Source organism: Salmo salar, chromosome 16, assembly GCF_965601325.2.
Source record: "Salmo salar chromosome 16, fSalSal1, whole genome shotgun sequence".
NCBI lineage: Eukaryota > Metazoa > Chordata > Actinopteri > Salmoniformes > Salmonidae > Salmo > Salmo salar.
In genome coordinates, this window is record NC_138306.1 from 37,597,718 (window position 1) to 37,618,889 (window position 21,172).

Genomic DNA, 21,172 nt, shown 5'->3' on the forward strand with positions numbered 1-21,172 from the left:
AATTTTTTTACTTATTGTATACATGATGTTGCTGCTACCATCTCTTATGACCGAAAATAACTTCTGGACATCAGAAAAGTGATTACTCACCGCGGACTGGAATAAACTTTTTCCTTTAATGAGTCCAACGAGAAGGATATCCTGCTTTCACTGGAACAGGCCCAGATCCATGCCTTTTGCGTGAAGAAAAGACACTGGAAAAGGGGACGCAGATCGGGGATCCTTCTGAGAATCCGGAGGCGAGCAAGCAAACTCCCAATGCTTTCCATTCTCCTTGCTAACGTGCAATTGTTGGAAAATAAAATTAATGACCTACTAATAAGATTACCCTACCAACAGGACATTAAAAACTGTAACATCTTGTGTTTCACCGAGAAGCTTCTGATAGGCTAATAGCACGGGGTTGGCAGCATCATGTTGTGGGGGTGCTTTGCTGCAGGAGGGACTGGTGCACTTCACAAAATAGATGGCATCATGAGGATGGACAATTATGTGGATATATTGAAGCAACATCTCAAGACATCAGTCAGGAAGTTAAAGCTTGGTCGCAAATGGGTCTTCCAAATGGACAATGACCCCATGCATACTTCTAAAGTTGTGGAAAAATGGCTTAAGGACAACAAAGTCAAGGTATTGGAGTGGCCATCACAAAGCCCTGACCTCAGTCCCATAGAAAATGTGTGGGCAGAACTGAAAAAGTGTGTGCGAGCAAGGAGGCCTACAAACCTGACTCAGTTACACCAGCTCTGTCAGGAGGAATGGGAAGTTTGTGGAAGGCTACCCAAAGCATTTGACCCAATTTAAAGGCAATGCTACCAAATACTAATTGAGTGTATGTAAACTTCTGACAAACTGGGAATGTGATGAAAGAAATAAAAGCTGAAATAAATCATTCTCTCTACTATTATTCTGACATTTCACATTCTTAAAATAAAGTGGTGATCCTAACTGACCTAAGACAGGGCATTTTTACTAAGATTAAATATCAGGAATTGTGAAAAGCTGAGATTAAAGGTATTTGGCTAAGGCGTATGTAAACTTCCAACTTCAACGGTATATGTATTGGATAATGGCACAATCATTTGGGCTTTTTTTGGCTTGTTAGGCTTGTGCTCATAAAATGTCTTTAATGTATGGCTCATCAGGCTCAGGTAGCATCAGGCTTGAATTTTCAAATGCAGACATAGGCCTATTTATATGCTTTATATGCGCTTGAATGACACTTCTGGTTTTGGCGGGAAATACCGGGTTACCCGGGATAAAAGTGATTTTTTCTTGACAGAGAACAATACCGGGAAGATATTCAACCCTAGTGCTCATGAGTCCTTTTATATGGAATTGCCGTATGTTTTCATTCTTTCACGGCTTTATGTATGGTTTCATTCTATTTGAGTTGGAATTATATACCCAGGTGTATAGTATCTGTGTGTTTGATGAGAACTGTTTTTCTTTGAAACATAACGAGCATATTTAATTCAAGTTTTTGCTTAAATGTGTGTCAAGGAGACTCCTAAGGTTTTGAAGAAAACTGCCATGCATTTTAAAGCAATTTTTTCAGTCAGATTCATTTTTCATTTCGATGGGAAGTGTGCCAGAGAGGAATTGATAGCTGGATGCAGGAAACGATAGTCATAGGCAGCCCCCTGTGGTTTTTCTGATTATGCTTGTGAGATATTATAAATGGATGTGTCCAGGGATTCAAGAGATTGGTGTTCTTCTTATAAAAAAGTTTATATTCTGTCGAGGCGGGTTTGAATTGAGTCAGAGTGTTTCAGTGCATAGAATCAATCTCTTTTTCACTTCTGTCAGATACTTTCCCTTCTGCAGATTTTCATCATTTCAATAAGTATTGAGCAACTTTTTCAGTTGATTTGCAGCAGTTTCTGGCACCTGGGAATATTGTTAAAACATATAACCATCATAACACTAGGCTCTGGGGTGTAATCTTCCATCTGTGAGGTCTTTTCACAGGTAGGAATAAACTGGTCTCATACATCAACAACACTTTTTAAACACCCAAATATGTTATAATGCAAAATGATTTATGACCCTGTAATTTTAGTAATGTGTCTGTTTTTGGTAGTATCTACGCATTTTAGAGCTGCCTAATCATGTGTTAGTGGTTTCATTGCTTCCACTGTAACCAATAGGCATAGCTGTTTGTCATCCACAGGTACCATCATATTAATAAGATGCTTCTCATTAAAGGTGCCAACCGGCCCCAGTGTGTCCATGTCGGTTATGGCCACATCGCCCCATGCTAACCTGCTAAGCTCTCACACCTGTTGTGTGACAAACAATAATATGTGCCACCTGAGATGCTCTATCTGGTCTAATGTTGACATCAGCAGTCCTTTCCCTCTCGGCAGATCTAAGGAACTGCCTTTGGCTTCAGACTACTGAGAGATAAAAAGCATAAAAATGAGTCCTACTGTGTGGAGTATCTGACTGCAGGCTATGTTTAATTGCCATGTTATTAACAATGGGCCCTGGTTCTCCCGTTGACTTCATCATCTGCATTATAGATGAGGGGCTCTAGTCCCAGTGTCCCATAAACTCCTGCTCGAGCCAATCAGGAGGACTCACTGCTATCAACATTCTGTGGTTATTTTTTATGCAGAGTATCATGACATGCATATGCAAATGTATATGAATATCATGAATCTCATACCTTATTAAAAACGCATCATAAGTATCAGCTTTTTACCTTTTCCACCCTCACTCAATGTACATTTACTTGACTTAAGATATGCATAGTATACAGCAGCTCTGCAGTGGCAATTTTAATCACCTCTGAACTGTGTTAATTGACAAGTGATAAATTCCAGAGCCAAGTGCAAATTTACCCGCCTGCTATAAATAACCCTGCTGAGGTCTATAAGGCATGTGAAGAACATTATCAAATGTCATAAGGAACGTATTGACTCTGAACCACAAGGCTTTGTCTGCTTAGCCTTTGAACTTCTCCTATGATTCATTTCTTCGTTTGTCTTTCTCACTTTAAGTAACGACATGCCTCTTCCTATGTGTTTGAGGCTGCACGTCCCATTTCATGTCTGATTTGATTTATATATTTATTTGTTATTGCCTTCTCTCCCCAAATCCAATTTTAGCTGACATTTCTCATGACTGGAAGGAAGAGTGACCTTTGAAAAGGACACTTCCATTCCTGCATGCGGACAGGTGGTGGTGTGGTGGTGTTGGGAGGCAGACCTGGTGAGGGGGGAGGCAGGTCTTAGTAATGGGGGAGGTATTGTTGCATTCATCCATCTCCCTCCCTCACCCACCGAGGGGCAGCCCATGCCCAGGCCTGCAAGGCACCTTGGGAAGGCGTTACAGAGGAAGTGTCCGCCCCTGACCTTCATTTTGTTCAGAGTATTAATTGCACTGGGGCTTTGACTGCTCTCTCCTTAATCTCTCTCATGATCAATGCTCTGATTCAATGAGCCTAACAAAATACACTGGCTGAGGAGCACCGGAACAGAGGGGGAGAAAAAGAGTTCCCATGTGCTATGGGTGCAATGCCTGGTTAAGAGGTAATGAAGACCTCAAAAATATGTAATAATTCTTCCCTCTTTATGTTAATAGGGTTCATAATCCACCCACCTCAACGGGCACCTTCACTCTTCCAACCCCCCCGACACACACAACTCACTCACCACTCTCCATGTATTGTAACACAGAACACACTCAGGCTCATTGCTACATAATTAAGTAGTAAGGCCCGAGGAGGTGTGGTATATCGACTATATATTACGGCAAAAGGCAGTTCTTGGCCACGACAAAGCCCATAGCCGTGGTATATTGGCCATATATCACAAAACCCTGAGGTGCCTTATTGCTATTATATAGTGGTTACTAATTTAATTAGAGCAGTAAAAATAAATGTGTTTTCATACCCGTGGTATACGGTCTGATATACCATGGCTGTCAACCAATCAGCCTTCAGTGCTCGAACCACCCAGTTTATAATATTACATATACACTACAGATATGGGCACTTGCACGCAAGGACACACATACTGTAGAGTGACAGTCTGGATGCCTTGCATTTAATATACCAACATGCTCCTATGGTCAATACACACATCTATGCATGCTCACATGCCCATACATACTCATGCATGCCTACTATACACATGCAGAAGGTAGACTGTGTCTAAACAACATGTCTTTTACTAGGGGCTCCTGCTTTCCTCTTCCTCATCCCAGTAATTGATTCTGTCTATGTGACAATCTGAAAAGGATTATTTGTGAGCTAAACTTCCCCAAGAGAAAAGGATTCCTACAAATATTATGTTATTGTATTCCATTTTTAGACTAATGATGTGAATCTATTTTTTTACCCTCTGAAAGGCTGCTCACATCGTAGTTCCATTCCCATGTGATACCATTATCTCTACAGTATATTACTGTTACCCAGATGGAAGGTGGCTGTTAGACTGGGGAGCATCATCTTTTGATGCTGCAAAGGGCAGGTCAACAACTGCAAAAACGTTTACTAATCACTACTAACACTCTGTTGTCTAGCAGCCAGATAAAAGCCTCTGTCAACAGGCCATTTTCATGAGCACACTTTCATACAAAAACGACAGAATATTTGAAGAGTTTATTTCCAAATGCTATATCCACACATTTTTCACATTTGTATTTTTTCATCAGAAATTATTGTTTATGTGTAGCTTCATGTGTGTGTAAAATATTACTGTTCTCAGATTTTTCATTCATATACTTTAATATATATATTAAATACTGATTTAAAAAATGTACAGTTCTTTAATTAGGGCTAGGGGGCAGTATTGACACGGCTGGATAAAAAACATACCCGATTTAATCTGGTTACCACTCCTACCCAGTAACTAGAATATGCATATACTTATTACATATGGATAGAAAACACCCTAAAGTTTCTAAAACTGTTTGAATGGTCTCTGTGAGTATAACAGAACTCAAATGGCAGGTCAAAACCTGAGAGATTCCTTTACAGGAAGTGGCCTGTCTGACCATTTCTTGAACTTCTTTTCCATCTCTATCTTTTACTAAGGATCTCTGCTCTAACGTGACACTTCCCACGTCGTCCATAGGCGCTCAGAGCCCGGGAAAAAACAGAATGTCGTCATTCCAGCCCCAGGCTGAAACACATTATCGCCTTTCTCAAGTGGCCGATCAAGGGACTCTGGGCTTATGCGCGTGACCCGACCGCCCCCGCCTTTGTGATTTTTTCCTCTGTTTGCCGAAAAGGAGATTCCCTGTCAGAATATTATCGCTTTTCTACGAGAAAAATGGCGTAAAAATTGATTTTAAACAGCGGTTGACATGCTTCGAAGTACGGTAATGGAATATTTAGAATTTTATTGTCACGAATTGCGCCATGCGCGCGACACTTCTTTACCATTTCGGATAGTGTCTGGAACACACGAACAAAACGCCGCTATTCGGATATAACGATGGATTATTTTGGACCAAACCAACATTTGTTATTGAAGTAGCAGTCCTGGGTGTGCATTCTGACGAAGACAACAAAAGGTAATCAAACTTTTATAATAGTAAATATGATTATGGTGAGTGCTAAACTTGCCGGGTGTCTAAATAGCGAGCCCGTGATGCCTGGGCTATGTACTTAGAATATTGCAAAATGTGCTTTCACCAAAAAGCTATTTTAAAATCGGACACATCGAGTGCATAGAGGAGGTCTGTATCTATAATTCTTAAAATAATTGTTATGCTTTTTGTGAACGTTTATCGTGAGTAATTTAGTAAAATGTTAGCGAATTCCCCGGAAGTTTGCGGGGGGTATGCTAGTTCTGAACGTCACATGCTAATGTAAAAAGCTGGTTTTTGATATAAATATTAACTTGATTGAACAAAACATGCATGTATTGTATAACATAATGTCCTAGGGTTGTCATCTGATGAAGATCATCAAAGGTGAGTGCTGCATTTAGCTGTCTTCTGGGTTTTGGTGACATTATATGCTGGCTTGAAAAATGGGTGTCTGATTATTTCTGGCTTGGTACTCTGCTGACATAATCTAATGTTTTGCTTTCGTTGTAAAGCCTTTTTGAAATCGGACAGTGTGGTTAGATTAACGAGAGTCTTGTCTTTAAATAGCTGTAAAATAGTCATATGTTTGAGAAATTGAAGTAATAGGATTTTTAAGGTTTTGAAAATCGCGCCACAGGCTGCAAGTGGCTGTTACGTAAGCGTCCCACCTAGCAAGCGTCCCACCTAGCCCATAGAGGTTAAAAAAGTAATTTATTACATTTGACTGTGTAAAACCTAGCAGTATTACTTATTTCTCTGCGAGTGATGCGGATATACAGTGAGTATTCAAAACACCTTCCTGATATTGAGTTGCATACCCCCTTTTGCCTTCAGAATAGCCTCTATTTGTTGGGGCATGGACTCTACAAGGTGTCAAAAGCGTTCCAGAGGGATACTGGCCATGTTGACTCCAATCCTTCCCACACAATGTTGGCTGGATGGCCTTTGGGTGGTGGACCATTGTTGATACACACAGGAAATTGTTGAGGTTTAAAGCAGTGTAGCAGTTCTTGACAAAAACCCGTGTGCCTGGCACCTACTGCCATATACTGGACTACTGAGTGGCGCAGTGGTCTAAGACACTGCATCTCAGTGCAAGAGGTTCAAATCCAGGTACCTGGTTCAAATTCAGGCTGCATCGCATCTGGCTGTAATTGGGTGGCGCACAATTGGCCCAGCGTTGGCCGTCATTGTAAATAAGAATTTGTTCTTAACTGACTTGCCTAGTTAAATAAAAAAAAGACACTTCCATTTTTGGTCTTCTGAATGGCACACATGCACAATCCATGTCTCAATTGTCTCAAGGCTTAAAAATCCTTCTCCTCCCCTTCATCTACACTGATTGAATTGGATTTAACAAATTACATCAATAAGGGATTCTAACTTTCACCTGGATTCACTTGGTCAGTCTATGTCATGGAAAGTTCTTAATGTTTTGTATTTTCAACAACAAAAAAGATTTTAAACAAATACATGTCTGTCTACGAACAACTCCATGCCATAATTAGATAGTGAAAAAACACATCTCTTTCACCATTTCGGTCCAGCTTTAAATAAAGGCTTCTTAAAGTATTCACAATGCCTTCATAAACACTACATAAAAGAGTTAAAGTATACATAACTGTATGTCATGCTTTATAAAGGGTTCATAAATGTGGCATAACTGTGTGACTAATCCACTATGTCAAATATGATATAAACATGTGCTTTATAAAGGGTGACTTATTGAAAGTGTAAGGACCGACGCTGAAGAAGAGAAGCAGGTACAGGGAGTAGAACATTTAATATTGTCACGTCCTGACCAGTAAAAGGGGTTATTTGTTATTGTAGTTTGGTCAGGGCGTGGCAGGGGGTGTTTGTTTTGTGTGTTTTGTGGTTTTTGGTTTATGTTCTATGTTATCTATTTCTATGTTTATCTAGCTTGTCTATTTCTATGTTGGTTTTGTCAATGACCTACAATTAGAGGCAGCTGGTTGTTGTTATCTCTGATTGGAGGCCATATTTAGTTGTGTGTGTTTTCACTTGTGTTTGTGGGTGGTTGGTTCCTGTATAGTCTGTGCACCTTACGGGACTGTTTTCGTCGTTTGTTTTGTTTAAGTGTTTTTTTTTCGGGTACAGAGCTTGCGAACAGACAGATATAGGGGAGGTAATGACACAGGTGATTGAGTCCAGGTGAGTCCAAATATCACTGATGCGCGTGACGGGGGAAGGCAGGTGTGCATAATGATGGTGGCAGGGGTACGTAATGCTTGGGAGCCTGGCGTCTTCAAGCTCCATGGAGGGGAAGTGGGAGCAGGCGTGACAATACCCTCCCCCCCCCCCCCAAGTCCACCATCCAGCGTCCCACCTGGGCGAGCCTTACGGGACGGTCGTGGCCTGGGTGCTGGACCAGCCGTTTGGGGAATAAAAGCCAGACGAACCGGCTGAGGCGTGGGAACCTGGCGAACTGGCTGAGGCGTGGGAGCCTGACGACCCAGTTGAGGCATGACTGCCTGCTGATCCCGCGGGAACATGGGAGCGTGCTGAGCAGGTTGAAGTGTACAGTAGACGCCTGGTGAGTCGGCGAACGCATAAAACCCTGGCGATCCGGCTAAGGCCTGACGTGGGATGGGCGCCTGCCGAGCCAACCGGGACAAGAAAACCTCTCTAGCCAGCTAGGGAGTGGAAGCCCGACAAGCTGGCTTAGGCACCCCCGGCTCCATCGGCGGCGGCCCCCGGACCCGACGTCACCACCAACCTGAAAGCCAGCACTCCCCGATGTTTAGTTTGATGGCTTCAGGATTCTGTAAGGATCGACACTGGAGAAGAGAAGCAGGTATGGGGAGTAGAACATTTAATATGGAACAGACATCAAACAGGATAGAGACAGCTTCAGAACCGGGTATGCAAAGACAAACAAACAATCCTGAAGCCAGGAACAGAGCTTGGGAACAGACAGATAGAGGGGAGGTAATGACACAGGTGATTGAGTCCAGGTGAGTACAATAATCGCTGATGCGTGTGACGGGGGAAGGCAGGTGTGTGTAATAATGATGGCAGGGGTGCGTAATTCTGGGGAGCCTGGCGCCTTCGAGCGCCAGGGAGGGGTAGCGGGAGCAGGCGTGACAGAAAGATGGCATAGTCTCTAAAGTGAAGTCATGTTAGTCACATTACACCTAATCTCATTCCCAAACACTTCCACCAAAATGTGCAGAAGGACTGGTGGACCAATGCATCAAACTTGGGGCCTGTGTATGCAATAGCCTGGTGACAACGTTACACCAATAAGCACTTACCTTGATGAAAGCCCCCAAACATCAGGAAATTGTAAGTGGTTTTCTTCTGGAACCAAGTTACGTGTTCCTCAATACACAACTCGCACACATCAAAAACGAGCCATACCGTGCGGTGCAGTTCACAGTCAGGTCTTTGACTCATTCCCCCACTGCCCCGCTGAAATATCAGCCACAAAATGTTGGCACCATTGTAACAGCTGGTAATCAAGCACTGGTCTCCAGCATGGGAACAGATAAGGAATACCTGGACTACTCCAAATCATCTTGGCTGGGTGACGCACACGCAAGCATTGCAGGTCCATCAACCCATTAAAATACACACCCTACATTAACCTGTGGGTCATGAGAGAACCTTCATAAATTAGCAGAACGTTAATAACCTATTTATTGACACTTTTAGTAGCATCTCGTAATACTTAGTTTGAAGTGAGACACCTTCGGTCATTCATAACACATCCATAAAGACTCTATATTGCATGACGCCGTACTTACTTTAAAGTTAGACGGCTTTGGTCATTCATAACACATACACAAATGTTTATATCAAATGATGCTGTACTTACTATGAAGTCAGACACCTTTGTTCATTCATAACACATAAAGTCTTAATGATGTCTTAAATGTATTAACGCTTAGGGAATTATCACTAACAGCTAAAACAAATAAATGTTTAAACCATTCATTTCCTTTTATTAGTCATTTTTTTAACAATACAAATACATGAAGTTTCAAAAAGTCCAGCAATGCAATTACATTCAACATTACACAGAGTTGTGAATAGTGTAGCTTGTCCCTGAGCTGGCAGACAAATGAACATTTGAACACGCTGGCATTGTAATGCTCTACCATGATGCATAGCCTTTAGCCGTACCCTTATCCTACTTCTCCTCTGTTCCTCTGGTGATGTGGAGGTTAATCCAGGTCCTGCAGTGCCTAGCTACACTCCCACTCCCCGGGTGCTCTCATTTGTTGACTTCTGTAACCGTAAAAGCCTTGGTTTCATGCATGTTAACATTAGAAGCCTACTCCTAAGTTTGTTTTACTCACTGCTTTAGCACACTCTGCCAACCCAGATGTCTTAGCCATGTCTGAATCCTGGCTTAGGAAAACCACCAAAAACCCTGAAATCTCCATCGCTAACTATAACATTTTCCGCAAAGATAGAACTGCCAAAGGGGGCGGTGTTGCAATCTACTGCAAAGATAGCCTGCAGAGTTCTGTATTACCATCCAAGTCTGTACCCAAACAATTCGAGCTTCTACTTCTAAAAATTAAACCTTCCAGAAACAAGTCTCTCACTGTTGCCGCTTGCTATAGACCTCGCTCTGCTCCCAGCTGTGCCCTCGATACCATATGTGAATTGATTGCCCCCACCTTTAATCTTCTGAGCTCGTGCTACTAGGTGACCTAAACTAGGACATGCTTAACACCCCGGCAATCCTACAATCTAAGCTTGATGCCCTCAATCTCACACAAATTATCAATGAACCTACCAGGTACAACCCCAAATCCGTAAACACGGGCACCCTCATAGATGTCATCCTAACTAACTCGCCCTCCAAATACACCTCTGACGTTTTCAATCAAGATCTCAGCAATCACTGCCTCATTGCCTGCATCCGTAATGGGTCTGCGACCAAACGACCACCCCTCATCACTGTCAAACACTCCCTAAAACACTTCTGCGAGCAGGCCTTTCTAATCGACCTGGCCGGGGTATTCTGGAATGACATTGACCTCATCCCGTCAGTAGATGATGCCTGGCTATTCTTTAAAAGTGCCTTCCTCACCATCTTAAATAAGCATGCCCCACTCAAAAAATGTTGAACTAGGAATAGATATAGTCCTTGGTTCACTCCAGACCTGTCTGCCCTTGACCAGCACAAAAACATCCTGTGGCGTTTTGCATTAGCATCGAATATCCCCCGTGATATTCAACTTTTCAGGGAAGCTAGGAACAAATATACACAGGCAGTAAGAAAAGCTAAGGCTAGCTTTTTCAAACAGAAATTTGCATCCTGTAGTACTAACTCAAACAAGTTCTGGGTCACTGTAAAGTCCATGGAGAATAAGAGCACCTCCTCCCAGCTGCCCACTGCTCTGAGGCTAGGAAACACTGTTAGCACCGATAAATCCACTATAATTGAGAATTTCAATAAGCATCTCTCTACGGCTGGCCATGATTTCCACCTGGCTACCCCTACCCCGGTCAACTGCCCGGCACCCTCCACAGCAACCCGCCAATGCCACCACCATTTCTACTTCACCCAAATCCAGATAGCTGATGTTCTGAAAGAGCTGAAAAATCTGGACCCATACACATCAGCCAGGCTAGACAATCTGGACCCTCTCATTCCAAAATTATCTGCCGAAATTGTTGCAACCCCTATTACTAGCCTGTTCAACCTCTCTTTTGTATCGTCTGAGATTCCCAAAGATTGGAAAGCTGCCGCGGTCATCCCCCTCTTCAAAGGTGGTGACACTCTAGACCCAAACTGCTACAGACCTATATCTATCCTACCCTGTCTTTCTGAGGTCTTCGAAAGCCAAGTTAACAAACAGATTACCGACCATTTCGAATCCCACCGTACCTTCTCCGCTATGCAATCTGGTTTCAGATTCACCTCAGCCACGCTCTCAAGGTCCTAAATGACATGTCCTAAAGACATTACTGTGCAGCCGTATTGATCGACCTGGCCAAGGCTTTCGACTCTGTCAATCACCACATTTTTATTGGCAGACTCGACAGCCTTGGTTTCTCAAATGATTGCCTCGACTGGTTTACCAACTACTTCTCTGATAGAGTTCAGTGTGTCAAATCGGAGGGCCTGTTGTCTGGACCTCTGGCAGTCTCTATGGGTGTGCCACAAGGTTCAATTCTCGGGCCGACTCTTTTCTCTGTATACATCAATGATGTTGCTCTTGCTGCTGGTGATTCTCTGATCCACCTCTGCGCAGATGACACCACTCTGTATACTTCTGGCCCTGCTTTGGACACTGTGTTAACCTGTTAAGGACAGGAACCCGTAGCCAACAGCCAATAGCACCGCACGGCGCGAAATACAAAACCAACTAAAATACCACAATTACATTTTCTCAAACAATCAACTATTTTACACCATTTTAAAGACAAGACTCTCGTTAATCTAACCACATTGTCCAATTTCAAAAAGGCTTTACAGCGAAAGCAAAACATTAGATTATGTCAGGAGAGTACCCTGCCAAAAATAATCACACAGCCATTTTCAAAGCAAGCATATATGTCACAAAAACCAAAACCACAGCTAAATGCAGCACTAACCTTTGATGATCTTCATCAGATGACACTCCTAGGACATTATGTTATACAATGCATGCATGTTTTGTTCAATCAAGTTCATATTTATATCAAAAAACAGCTTTTTACATTAGCATGTGATGTTCAGAACTAGCATACCCACCGCAAACTTCCGGTGAATTTACTAAATTACTCACGATAAACGTTTACAAAAACATAACAATTATTTGAAGATTTAGAGATACAGAACTCCTTTATGCAAACGCGGTGTCAGATTTTAAAATAGCTTTTCGGCGAAAGCACATTTTGCAATATTCTGAGTAGATAGCTCGGCCATCACAGGCTAGCTAATTTGACACCCACCAAGTTTGGTGCTCACTAAACTCAGAATTACTATAAGAAAAATTGGATTACCTTTGCTGTTCTTCGTCAGAATGCACTCCCAGGACTTCTACTTCAACAACAAATGTTGTTTTGGTTCGAAATAATCCATTGTTATATTGAAATAGCTCCGTTATGTTCGTGCGTTGAGGTCACTATCCGAAGGGTGACGCGTGGGCGCATTTCGTGACAAAAAATGTCAAAATATTCCATTACCGTACTTCGAAACATGTCAAATGCTGTTTAAAATCAATTTTTATGCTATTTTTCTCGTAAAATAGCGATAATATTCCAACCGGGCGACGTTGTATTCATTCAAAGGCTGAAAGAACAAAATGGAGTAGTCTCGTGGACGCGCATCTCCAGTGTCACTATCCCCAGGCAGGCCAGTAACAAACAGAGCTGCTGTACTTAGCCCAGAGACTGCAGAGCTCTCATTCCACTTTCTGGCGCCTTCTGAGAGCCAATGGAAGCCTTAGAAAATGTCACGTTACAGCACAGATGCTGTATTTTCGATAGAGAGGCTACAGAAGGACAATAAATTGTCAGACAGGGCACTTCCTGTATGGAATCTTCTCAGGTTTTGGCCTGCCATATGAGTTCTGTTATACTCACAGACACCATTGAAACAGTTTTAGAAACTTTAGAGTGTTTTCTATCCAAATCTACTAATTATATGCATATTCCAGTTTCCGGGCAGGAGTAGTAACCAGATTAAATCGTGTATGTTTTTTATCCGGCTGTGAAAATACTGCCCCCTATCCCAAACAGGTTAACTAACCTCCAGACGAGCTTCAATGCCATACAACTCTCCTTCCGTGGCCTCCAACTGCTCTTAAACGCAAGTAAAACTAAATGCATGCTATTCAATCGATCACTGCCCGCACCTGCTCGCCCGTCCAGCATCACTACTCTGGATGGCGCTGACTTAGAATACGTGGACAACTACAAATACCTGGGTGTCTGGTTAGACTGTAAACTCTCCTTCCAGACTCACATTAAGCATCTCCCATCCAAAATTAAATCTAGTATCGGCTTCCTATATCGCAACAAAGCATCCTTCACTCATGCTGCCAAACATACCCTCGTAAAACTGACCATCCTACCGATCCTCGACTTCGGTGATGTCATCTGTAAAATAGCCTCCAACACTCTACTCAACAAACTGGATGCAGTCTAACACAGTGCCATCCGTTTTGTCACCAAAGCCCCATACACTAGCCACCATTGCGACCTGTACGCTCTCGTTGGTTGGCCCTCGCTTCATACTCGTCGCCAAACCCACTGGCTTCAGGTTATCTTCAAGTCTCTGCTAGGTAAAGCCCCGCCTTATCTCAGCTCACTCACTTCCGTCGTCATGAAGTGCTTTGAGAGACTAGTCAAGGACCATATCACCTCCACACTACCTGACACCCTAGACCCACTCCAATTTTCTTACCGCCCCAATAGGTCCACAGACGACGCAATCACACTGCACACTGCCCTAACCCATCTGGACAAGAGGAATACCTATGTAAGAATGCTGTTCATCGACTACAGCTCAGCATTTAACACCATAATACCCTCCAAACTCGTCATTAAGCTCGAGACCCTGGGTCTCGACCCTGCCCTGTGCAACTGGGTTTTGGACTTTCTGACGGGCCGCACCCAGGTGGTGAGGGTAGGAAACAACATCTACACCCCGCTGATCCTCAACACTGGGGCCCTACAAGGGTGCATTCTCACCCCTCTCCTGTACTCCCTATTCACCCATGACTGTGTGGCCATGCACGCCTCCAACTCAATCATCAAGTTTGCAGACGACACTACAGTGGTAGGCTTGATTACCAACAATGACGAGACAGCCTACAGGGAGGAGGTGAGGGCCCTCGGAGTGTGGTGTCAGGAAAATATCCTCACACTCTATGTCAGCAAAACAAAGAAGATGATCGAGGACTTCAGGATACAGCAGGGGGAGCAGCCCCCTATCCACATCGACGAGACAGTAGTGGAGAAGGTGGAAAGTTTTATGTTCCTCGGCGTACACATCAAGGACAAACTGAAATGGTCCACCCACACAGACAGCGTGGTGAAGAAGGCGCAGCAGCTCCCAGGTAAACAAAACATCTTCTTTGCTCGCTTTGAGGACAATACAGTGCCACCGACATGGCCCGCTACCAAAACCTGTGGGCTCTCCTTCACTGCAGCCAACGTGTTAACCCTCGCAAGGCTGCCGGCCCAGACGGCATCCCTAGCTGCGTCCTCAGAGCATGCGCAGACCAGCTGGCTGGTGTGTTTACAGACATATTCAATCAATCCTATCCCAGTCTGCTGTTCCCACATTCTTCAAGAGGGCCACCATTGTTCCTGTTCCCAAGAAAGCTAAGAGGCGCAGCAACGCCTCTTCAACCTCAGGAGGCTGAAGAAATTCGGCTTGTCACCAAAAACACTCACACACTTTTACAGATGCAAAATAGAGAACATCCTGTCGGGCTGTATCACCGTCTGGTACGGCAACTGCTCCGCCCACAACCGTAAGGCTCTCCAGAGTGTAGTGAGGTCTGCACAACGCATCACCGGGGGCACACTACCTGCCCTCCAGGACACCTACACCACCCGATGTCACAGGAAGGCCAAAAAGATCGTCAAGGACAACAACCACCCGAGCCACTGCCTGTTCACCCCGCTATCATCCAGAAGGCGAGGTCATTACAGGTGCATCAAAGCGGGGACCGAGAGACTGAAAAACAGCTTCTTTCTCAAGGCCATCAGACTGTTAAACAGCCATCACTAATATTGAGTGGCTGCTGCCTACATACTAACTCATCTCTAGCCACTTTAATAATTAAAAATTGGATGTAGTACATGTATCACTAACCACTTTAAACAATGCCACTTTATATAATGTTTACATACCCTACATTACTCTTATGTATTTACAGTACTCTGTACCATCTATTGCATCTTGCCTATGCCGTTTGGCCATCGCTCATCCATATATTTTTATGTACATATTCTTATTCATTCCTTTACACTTGTGTGTATTAGTTAGTTGTTGTGAAATTGTTTGATTACTTTTTAGCTATTACTGCATGGTCGGAACTAGAAGCACAAGCATTTCGCTACACTCACATTAACATCTGCTAACCATGTGTATGTGACAAATACAATTTGATTTGATTTGTTTATAGATGATTTGTAACACATTTATGTAGTTTTTATAAAGGCTTTATGAAGCCTTTATAAGCTGCATGTAAATTAAAGCGGGACCATCATTTCTTTAAACAATAAAAGCAAATTTGCAAAAATTTCTGACAATGGATACATAGTGTTTTGGAATGGAACGCTTGATTTGGATCTAATTTCAGTGTCTATAATTGTCCTTCTCAGTGCCGTCTGTGTAGAATTCCCATTTCTCATTAGTGTTTCGCCATCCTCAGGGGGACGGTGAGGTTTGACAGACAGACAGAGGGACAGTCATAATATTTTTGCCGGCTGGGCTGGCTCTGGCTGCATGTTCTTTTCTTACCACTGGTCTCTTAATACAGGGTTTCACAAACTCGGTCCTGGGGCCTGCCCTGGGTGCATGTTTTGGTTTTTGCCCTAGCCCTGCACAGCTTATTCAAACAACCAACTCATCATCAGCTGTGTAGTGCTGTGTAGTGCTAGGGAGAAAATAAACATGCACCCAGGACAGGCCCCAGGACCGAGTTTGGGAAACCCTGTCTTAATACACAGTGTCCAGATGAACTCCTCCTTTGTGTGCCAAGAATAATAACATGTAGGAAAAAAACACTCGGCTCCTACTAGTCCCTGTGGATGCAGCTTTAATAATCTCATTATCAATTTAATGAGGTGATTAGAATGCCAGGGGCCAGGGGTGCACAGGAATGTGTTATGGAGGAAGCTAACAACATCCTGAGTCCTCCTGGCGTCTTGGTGCTGCAGTCCTCCTGACTCCTGCAGCTAGAGGATTAGTTACAATTGTCTCTGGAGACTTGGCTCGACGCGGCTCCTGTAATACCGGGTCAGATGCCCTGGTGGTCCCAGGTCCTCCCTCTACTAAAGAAGACAGTGCACCACACAGCGCTGTGGATTTGGGGAGAGAAGGCAATAACAAATAAATCTATAAATGAAATCAGACCGTGACACAAATCCGTGCCACAAAGCTTTTGCTTTGCCATGGAAACAAGCATGTGCAGCAGCATAGCAGTGTTTAGTAGTGTTAACGTATCGGGATCCCTATTCACCCAACCACCAGCTGAAGGACTAGCCAAGGAGGCACATTAAGCAGCATGGGCATGTCTCTCTGAAATGTAAGGAAATATTGTGTGCTATTCTGATTGTAGTATTTTGATGCAATTAACCTGGACAGGCCTTTTTCCTGATAGACCAAACCATAAAGCACATAAAAAACATAGGCTACCCATGGATCAAGTATTCCATAACATATCTAGTAATGGTATAGAATGGTCTGAACGGAAAGATTTCCCATATCTTGACCTGAAATTTTCCCCCTTCTCCTAAAAGGGTGCGCTCATTCAGTATCCCTCAATGATTGAGGTAAAAAGAAAATGGTACAGACTCCGTCTACCGCAACCCAATGATATTAAATCCTTGAAATGGAGTGAATGAGTGCCCACTGCAGGGAGAAGGTGTGTGTGTGTGTGTGTGTGTGTGTGATGGGGATTGGGCTGTAGTGTGGGGCACAGGCAGCCAGCCCTCAGCTGGGTAATTTGACTCTCCGTATCCTCTAGCTGAATTAGTCACAGTGGCTGCTGAAGAGCCTCCTGTGCCTGACCAATTGAGGCCGGCTTCTTACCCGTAATGACGGATACTGAGCTTATTCTACCTACCGCCAGGTCCCAGATAGGGTAGGATTTAGTGTGAAGTAGGATGATTTCATCTCTATTTGTGAAACTAGCCTGAACTGCCTATACTGCTGTATATCTCACTGTCCATGGTGCTGAAGTAAGAGCAGGTTATGGGCTGTGTATGAAAATGGCTGCTGTCCATGGTCCTGTAGTAGAGAGGAGCAGGTAAGAAGTATGCACTGAATATTATACAGCAATATAGACTATGGACAGCACTGATAGATACTCCTGTGCCCATAGTTCTGTATACTGAGGGAAGGTCAGAGTTGTCTCAGAGGTCTTGCGCTGTCAATGGTCCTATAAAGAGAGACTACTGAGCGGTGTATGTGTTGTAGTCCCTCACTGTCCATGGTGCTGCAGAGCAGAGCAGCAGAGGGGACAGGTCAGTGACAGACAGGCAGCTAGGCAGCAGTCCCCCGGTCCCCAGGGCCAGATGAGTGGTAAGAATGCAGTGGAATGCATTGATTATCTGTCAGCCAGGTCTGCTAGGATCTAACCAGGGCAGTGTTAGGGTATTAAGTATCTGAAGTATTCAATGAATATTGATAATGAGGGGCTGTTCGTTATGCTCCACTGTTAGTGATTCAGCCCCTGGTGCTCACTGTCTCTTCACAGAGAAGGGTTGGAGTGGGCTTGGGTGAATGCTCCCTAGTGGGCTTCCCACTGTGTTAGTTTGATGGTGCAATATTTTCACATCATTGCGTTGCGCTTGAGCACAGCCTCGTATGTCAGGCTGTAGCATATAATTTTTCACTTCTGTAAGTTCACACCTTTTCGAATTGTAAGTCGTTGTGGATAAGAGCATCTGTTAAATGACAAAAATCGAAATATAAAAATACATGGTTATCAGCTGAAGCGCCCTCTGCAGAATACAAACAGATCCTTTGATGGACCACTCACTCTCCCTCTGCAGAATACAAACAGATCCTTTGGTGGGCCACTCACTCTCCCTCTGCAGAATACAAACAGATCCTTTGGTGGGCCACTCACTCTCCCTCTGCAGAATACAAACAGATCCTTTGGTGGGCCACTCAATCTCCCTCTGCAGAATACAAACAGATCCTTTGGTGGGCCACTCAATCTCCCTCTGCAAAATACAAACAGATCATTTGGTGGGCCACTCCCTCAACCTCTCCCTCTGCAGAATACACACAGATCATTTGGTGGGCCACTCACTCTCCCTCTGCAGAATACAAATAGATCCCTTGGTGGGCCACTCACTCTCCCTCTGCAGAATACAAATAGATCCCTTTGTGGGACACTCCCTTTCCCTCTGCAGAATACAAATAGATCATTTGGTGGGCCACTCACTCTCCCTCTGCAGAATACAAACAGATCCTTTGGTGGGCCACTCACTCTCCCTCTGCAGAATACAAACAGATCCTTTGGTGGGCCACTCACTCTCCCTCTGCAGAATACAAACAGATCCTTTGGTGGGCCACTCACTCTCCCTCTGCAGAATACAAACAGATCATTTGGTGGGCCACTCACTCTCCCTCTGCAGAATACAAATAGATCCCTTTGTGGGCCACTCACTCTCCCTCTGCAGAATACAAATAGATCCCTTTGTGGGACACTCACTCTCCCTCTGCAGAATACAAATAGATCCCGTTGTGGGACACTCACTCTCCCTCTGCAGAATACAAACAGATCATTTGGTGGGACACTCACTCTCCCTCTGCAGAATACAAACAGATCATTTGGTGGGACACTCACTCTCCCTCTGCAGAATACAAACAGATCATTTGGTGGGACACTCACTCTCCCTCTGCAGAATACAAACAGATCCCTTGCTGGGCCACTCACTCTCCCTCTGCAGAATACAAATAGATCCCTTTGTGGGACACTCACTCTCCCTCTGCAAGAATACTTCCATTTCAGGGTTTAACATCTTAGAGCGGTGCTCTGGTGATTACATGCCTTATCTGCTTTTCAGCCACCTTCTTTGTATTGGATTTGAAGGCCTCAGGTCCTCGCTGTCTCTATTTAATTTGTTGTCTTGAAAATGACCAAGTCTGTCTTTATTGGATTGTCAGGGCTACTCCGTTCCCTCCAGCACCACTTATTCCCTGATGATTTTTCAGTTTGTTTTATTTGTGCTTTGTCTTTTCTCAGATACTGTTTTCTTCATCAGCCTCGACCACACAGTCCAGCACTAACACATTTATCACGTGTTTTCTCTCTCTCCCTCTCTTCTACAGAAACTTATCGAAGAACCCTCTGACCACATTATCATGGCAACTCTTCCAGAATCTGCAACTCTTCGAGCTGTAAGTCTGTGTACACTTATCATCTTGTTTTATGGACTTGTGCACCTATAAAAACTTTCATAAAAACCTGATATATCCTAAGTGTGCAACCCACCTTCATTGTTTCCAAATGGATTCCCATCTACCTCCATTAGAAGCCAAACAACAATTAACCTGAAGAAAAACATTGGAAGAGACAAACAACTCTATAGTCCCTGCATCATTGATGTTGATTTAATGGATGTGACATGAAAGTGTGCAACTTGGAGAGGTCCAGGCCGGGTGATCCTCTAGCCCAGGGTGTCTTGTTTGTCCAGAAACATACCAGAAATCAGTGTGTTTATGACCTGAATCTTCTAGTTGTTTGAGCTACTTTCCTCCCTCCCAGTAGAAGACATAACATTTTATCTAGCGTTGAGATGGCCATCGTAGAGTTATAACACATGGGCATCCCCTCCATCCTCTCCAGCCCAGGAATCAAAGTGCTTCCCCTAAATAGGAGAGCCTCAGCCAGGTCCTGACTCAGAGCAGAGAGCAGGCTTTTTCATGGCTCATCCCAGCTCAGCGTAGGAAACAAAAGGACAGCAGCTGTATGGTTGTGGTTTAAATGTGGTATTTTATGTTATGGAAGCAGGTCAGCTCTTCTGAGGAGGCCCATCATCTTTTCAGGGTTGCTTGTCTAATAGTTAGCAAATACATACTTGGATATGTTATACCAGAGTAAGAATAGCATGGACAGCAGAGCAGCAGTTGATGAAAAGAGTTCTAAAGTAGGTGTAAGATAAGAGGGTATGGGAAGGGTTAAGTGAAGAAGATACAAACAAGTGGATGTTTTTAAAACACAGATGAATTATAGACTCTAGAGATGGTAATTTTCATGTGTGCTTATTGATATGGATATTCCTTTTGATTCCATTATCATTGTTATTCATAGCCATTTTAGCTGTATGTGTCGTCTGAAGAGTATGGACTTTTAGAAGGATAAAGCACAAATATTTCAGACTCTTTCAGAGTCTGCTTAAAGTATTTAATCTGTAATTACTAAAACTGTTCAACAAAGGCTCAGTGATAAGCACTCGACAGCACACCTTGAACAAAAAGAATAATCTCATGAAAAGAAGATGAAACCGGTTATAAATGAGTGCCATTTCCGTGCGACCAATTGGGAACAAAGACATTGATTCATTTTTATTTTTTTTGTGGCGTAGAGCCTAACAAAAGACTAACAAAACATAATTCAATGGATAAGAGAAACAGAGTTTATCTCCCTTTTTCTTAAATGATTTACTCTCCCATCCCCTGTGGAATGTCAGCACAATGACAAACACACCAAACACAGAAGGGCTGAGGCATGCAGATGTGCTTCTGGTCCTGTGTCTGAAATGGCACCCTATGGGCCCTGGTCAGAAGTAGTGTGCACTATATAGGGTATAGGTTGCCATTTTGGAAATACCCTGTGTCTGTCTTTAATGGTGAGTGTTGGTCTGTTGGTCCTCATAGTGCCATGCTCTCTCCTGGGATCACATCTGTTGATTAAAACTAGACAGGCAGAGTGATGGCTTTTCGTTCCAGATCAGAGTGCATCAGAGTCAT

General features: G+C 43.6%; 1 protein-coding gene across 2 annotated transcripts in view; it reads left to right on the forward strand.

Annotated features, from left to right (window-relative positions):
* The window catches only part of LOC106573628 (NT-3 growth factor receptor), a 288,867-nt gene that overhangs the window by 129,928 nt on the left and 137,767 nt on the right, over positions 1–21,172 (forward strand). For both annotated transcript variants that reach the window (XM_014148852.3, XM_014148855.3), the window contains exon 4: positions 19,532–19,600. In XM_014148852.3, coding sequence (XP_014004327.1) covers positions 19,532–19,600 — 69 coding nt within the window. The remainder of the gene's footprint in view (positions 1–19,531; positions 19,601–21,172) is intronic.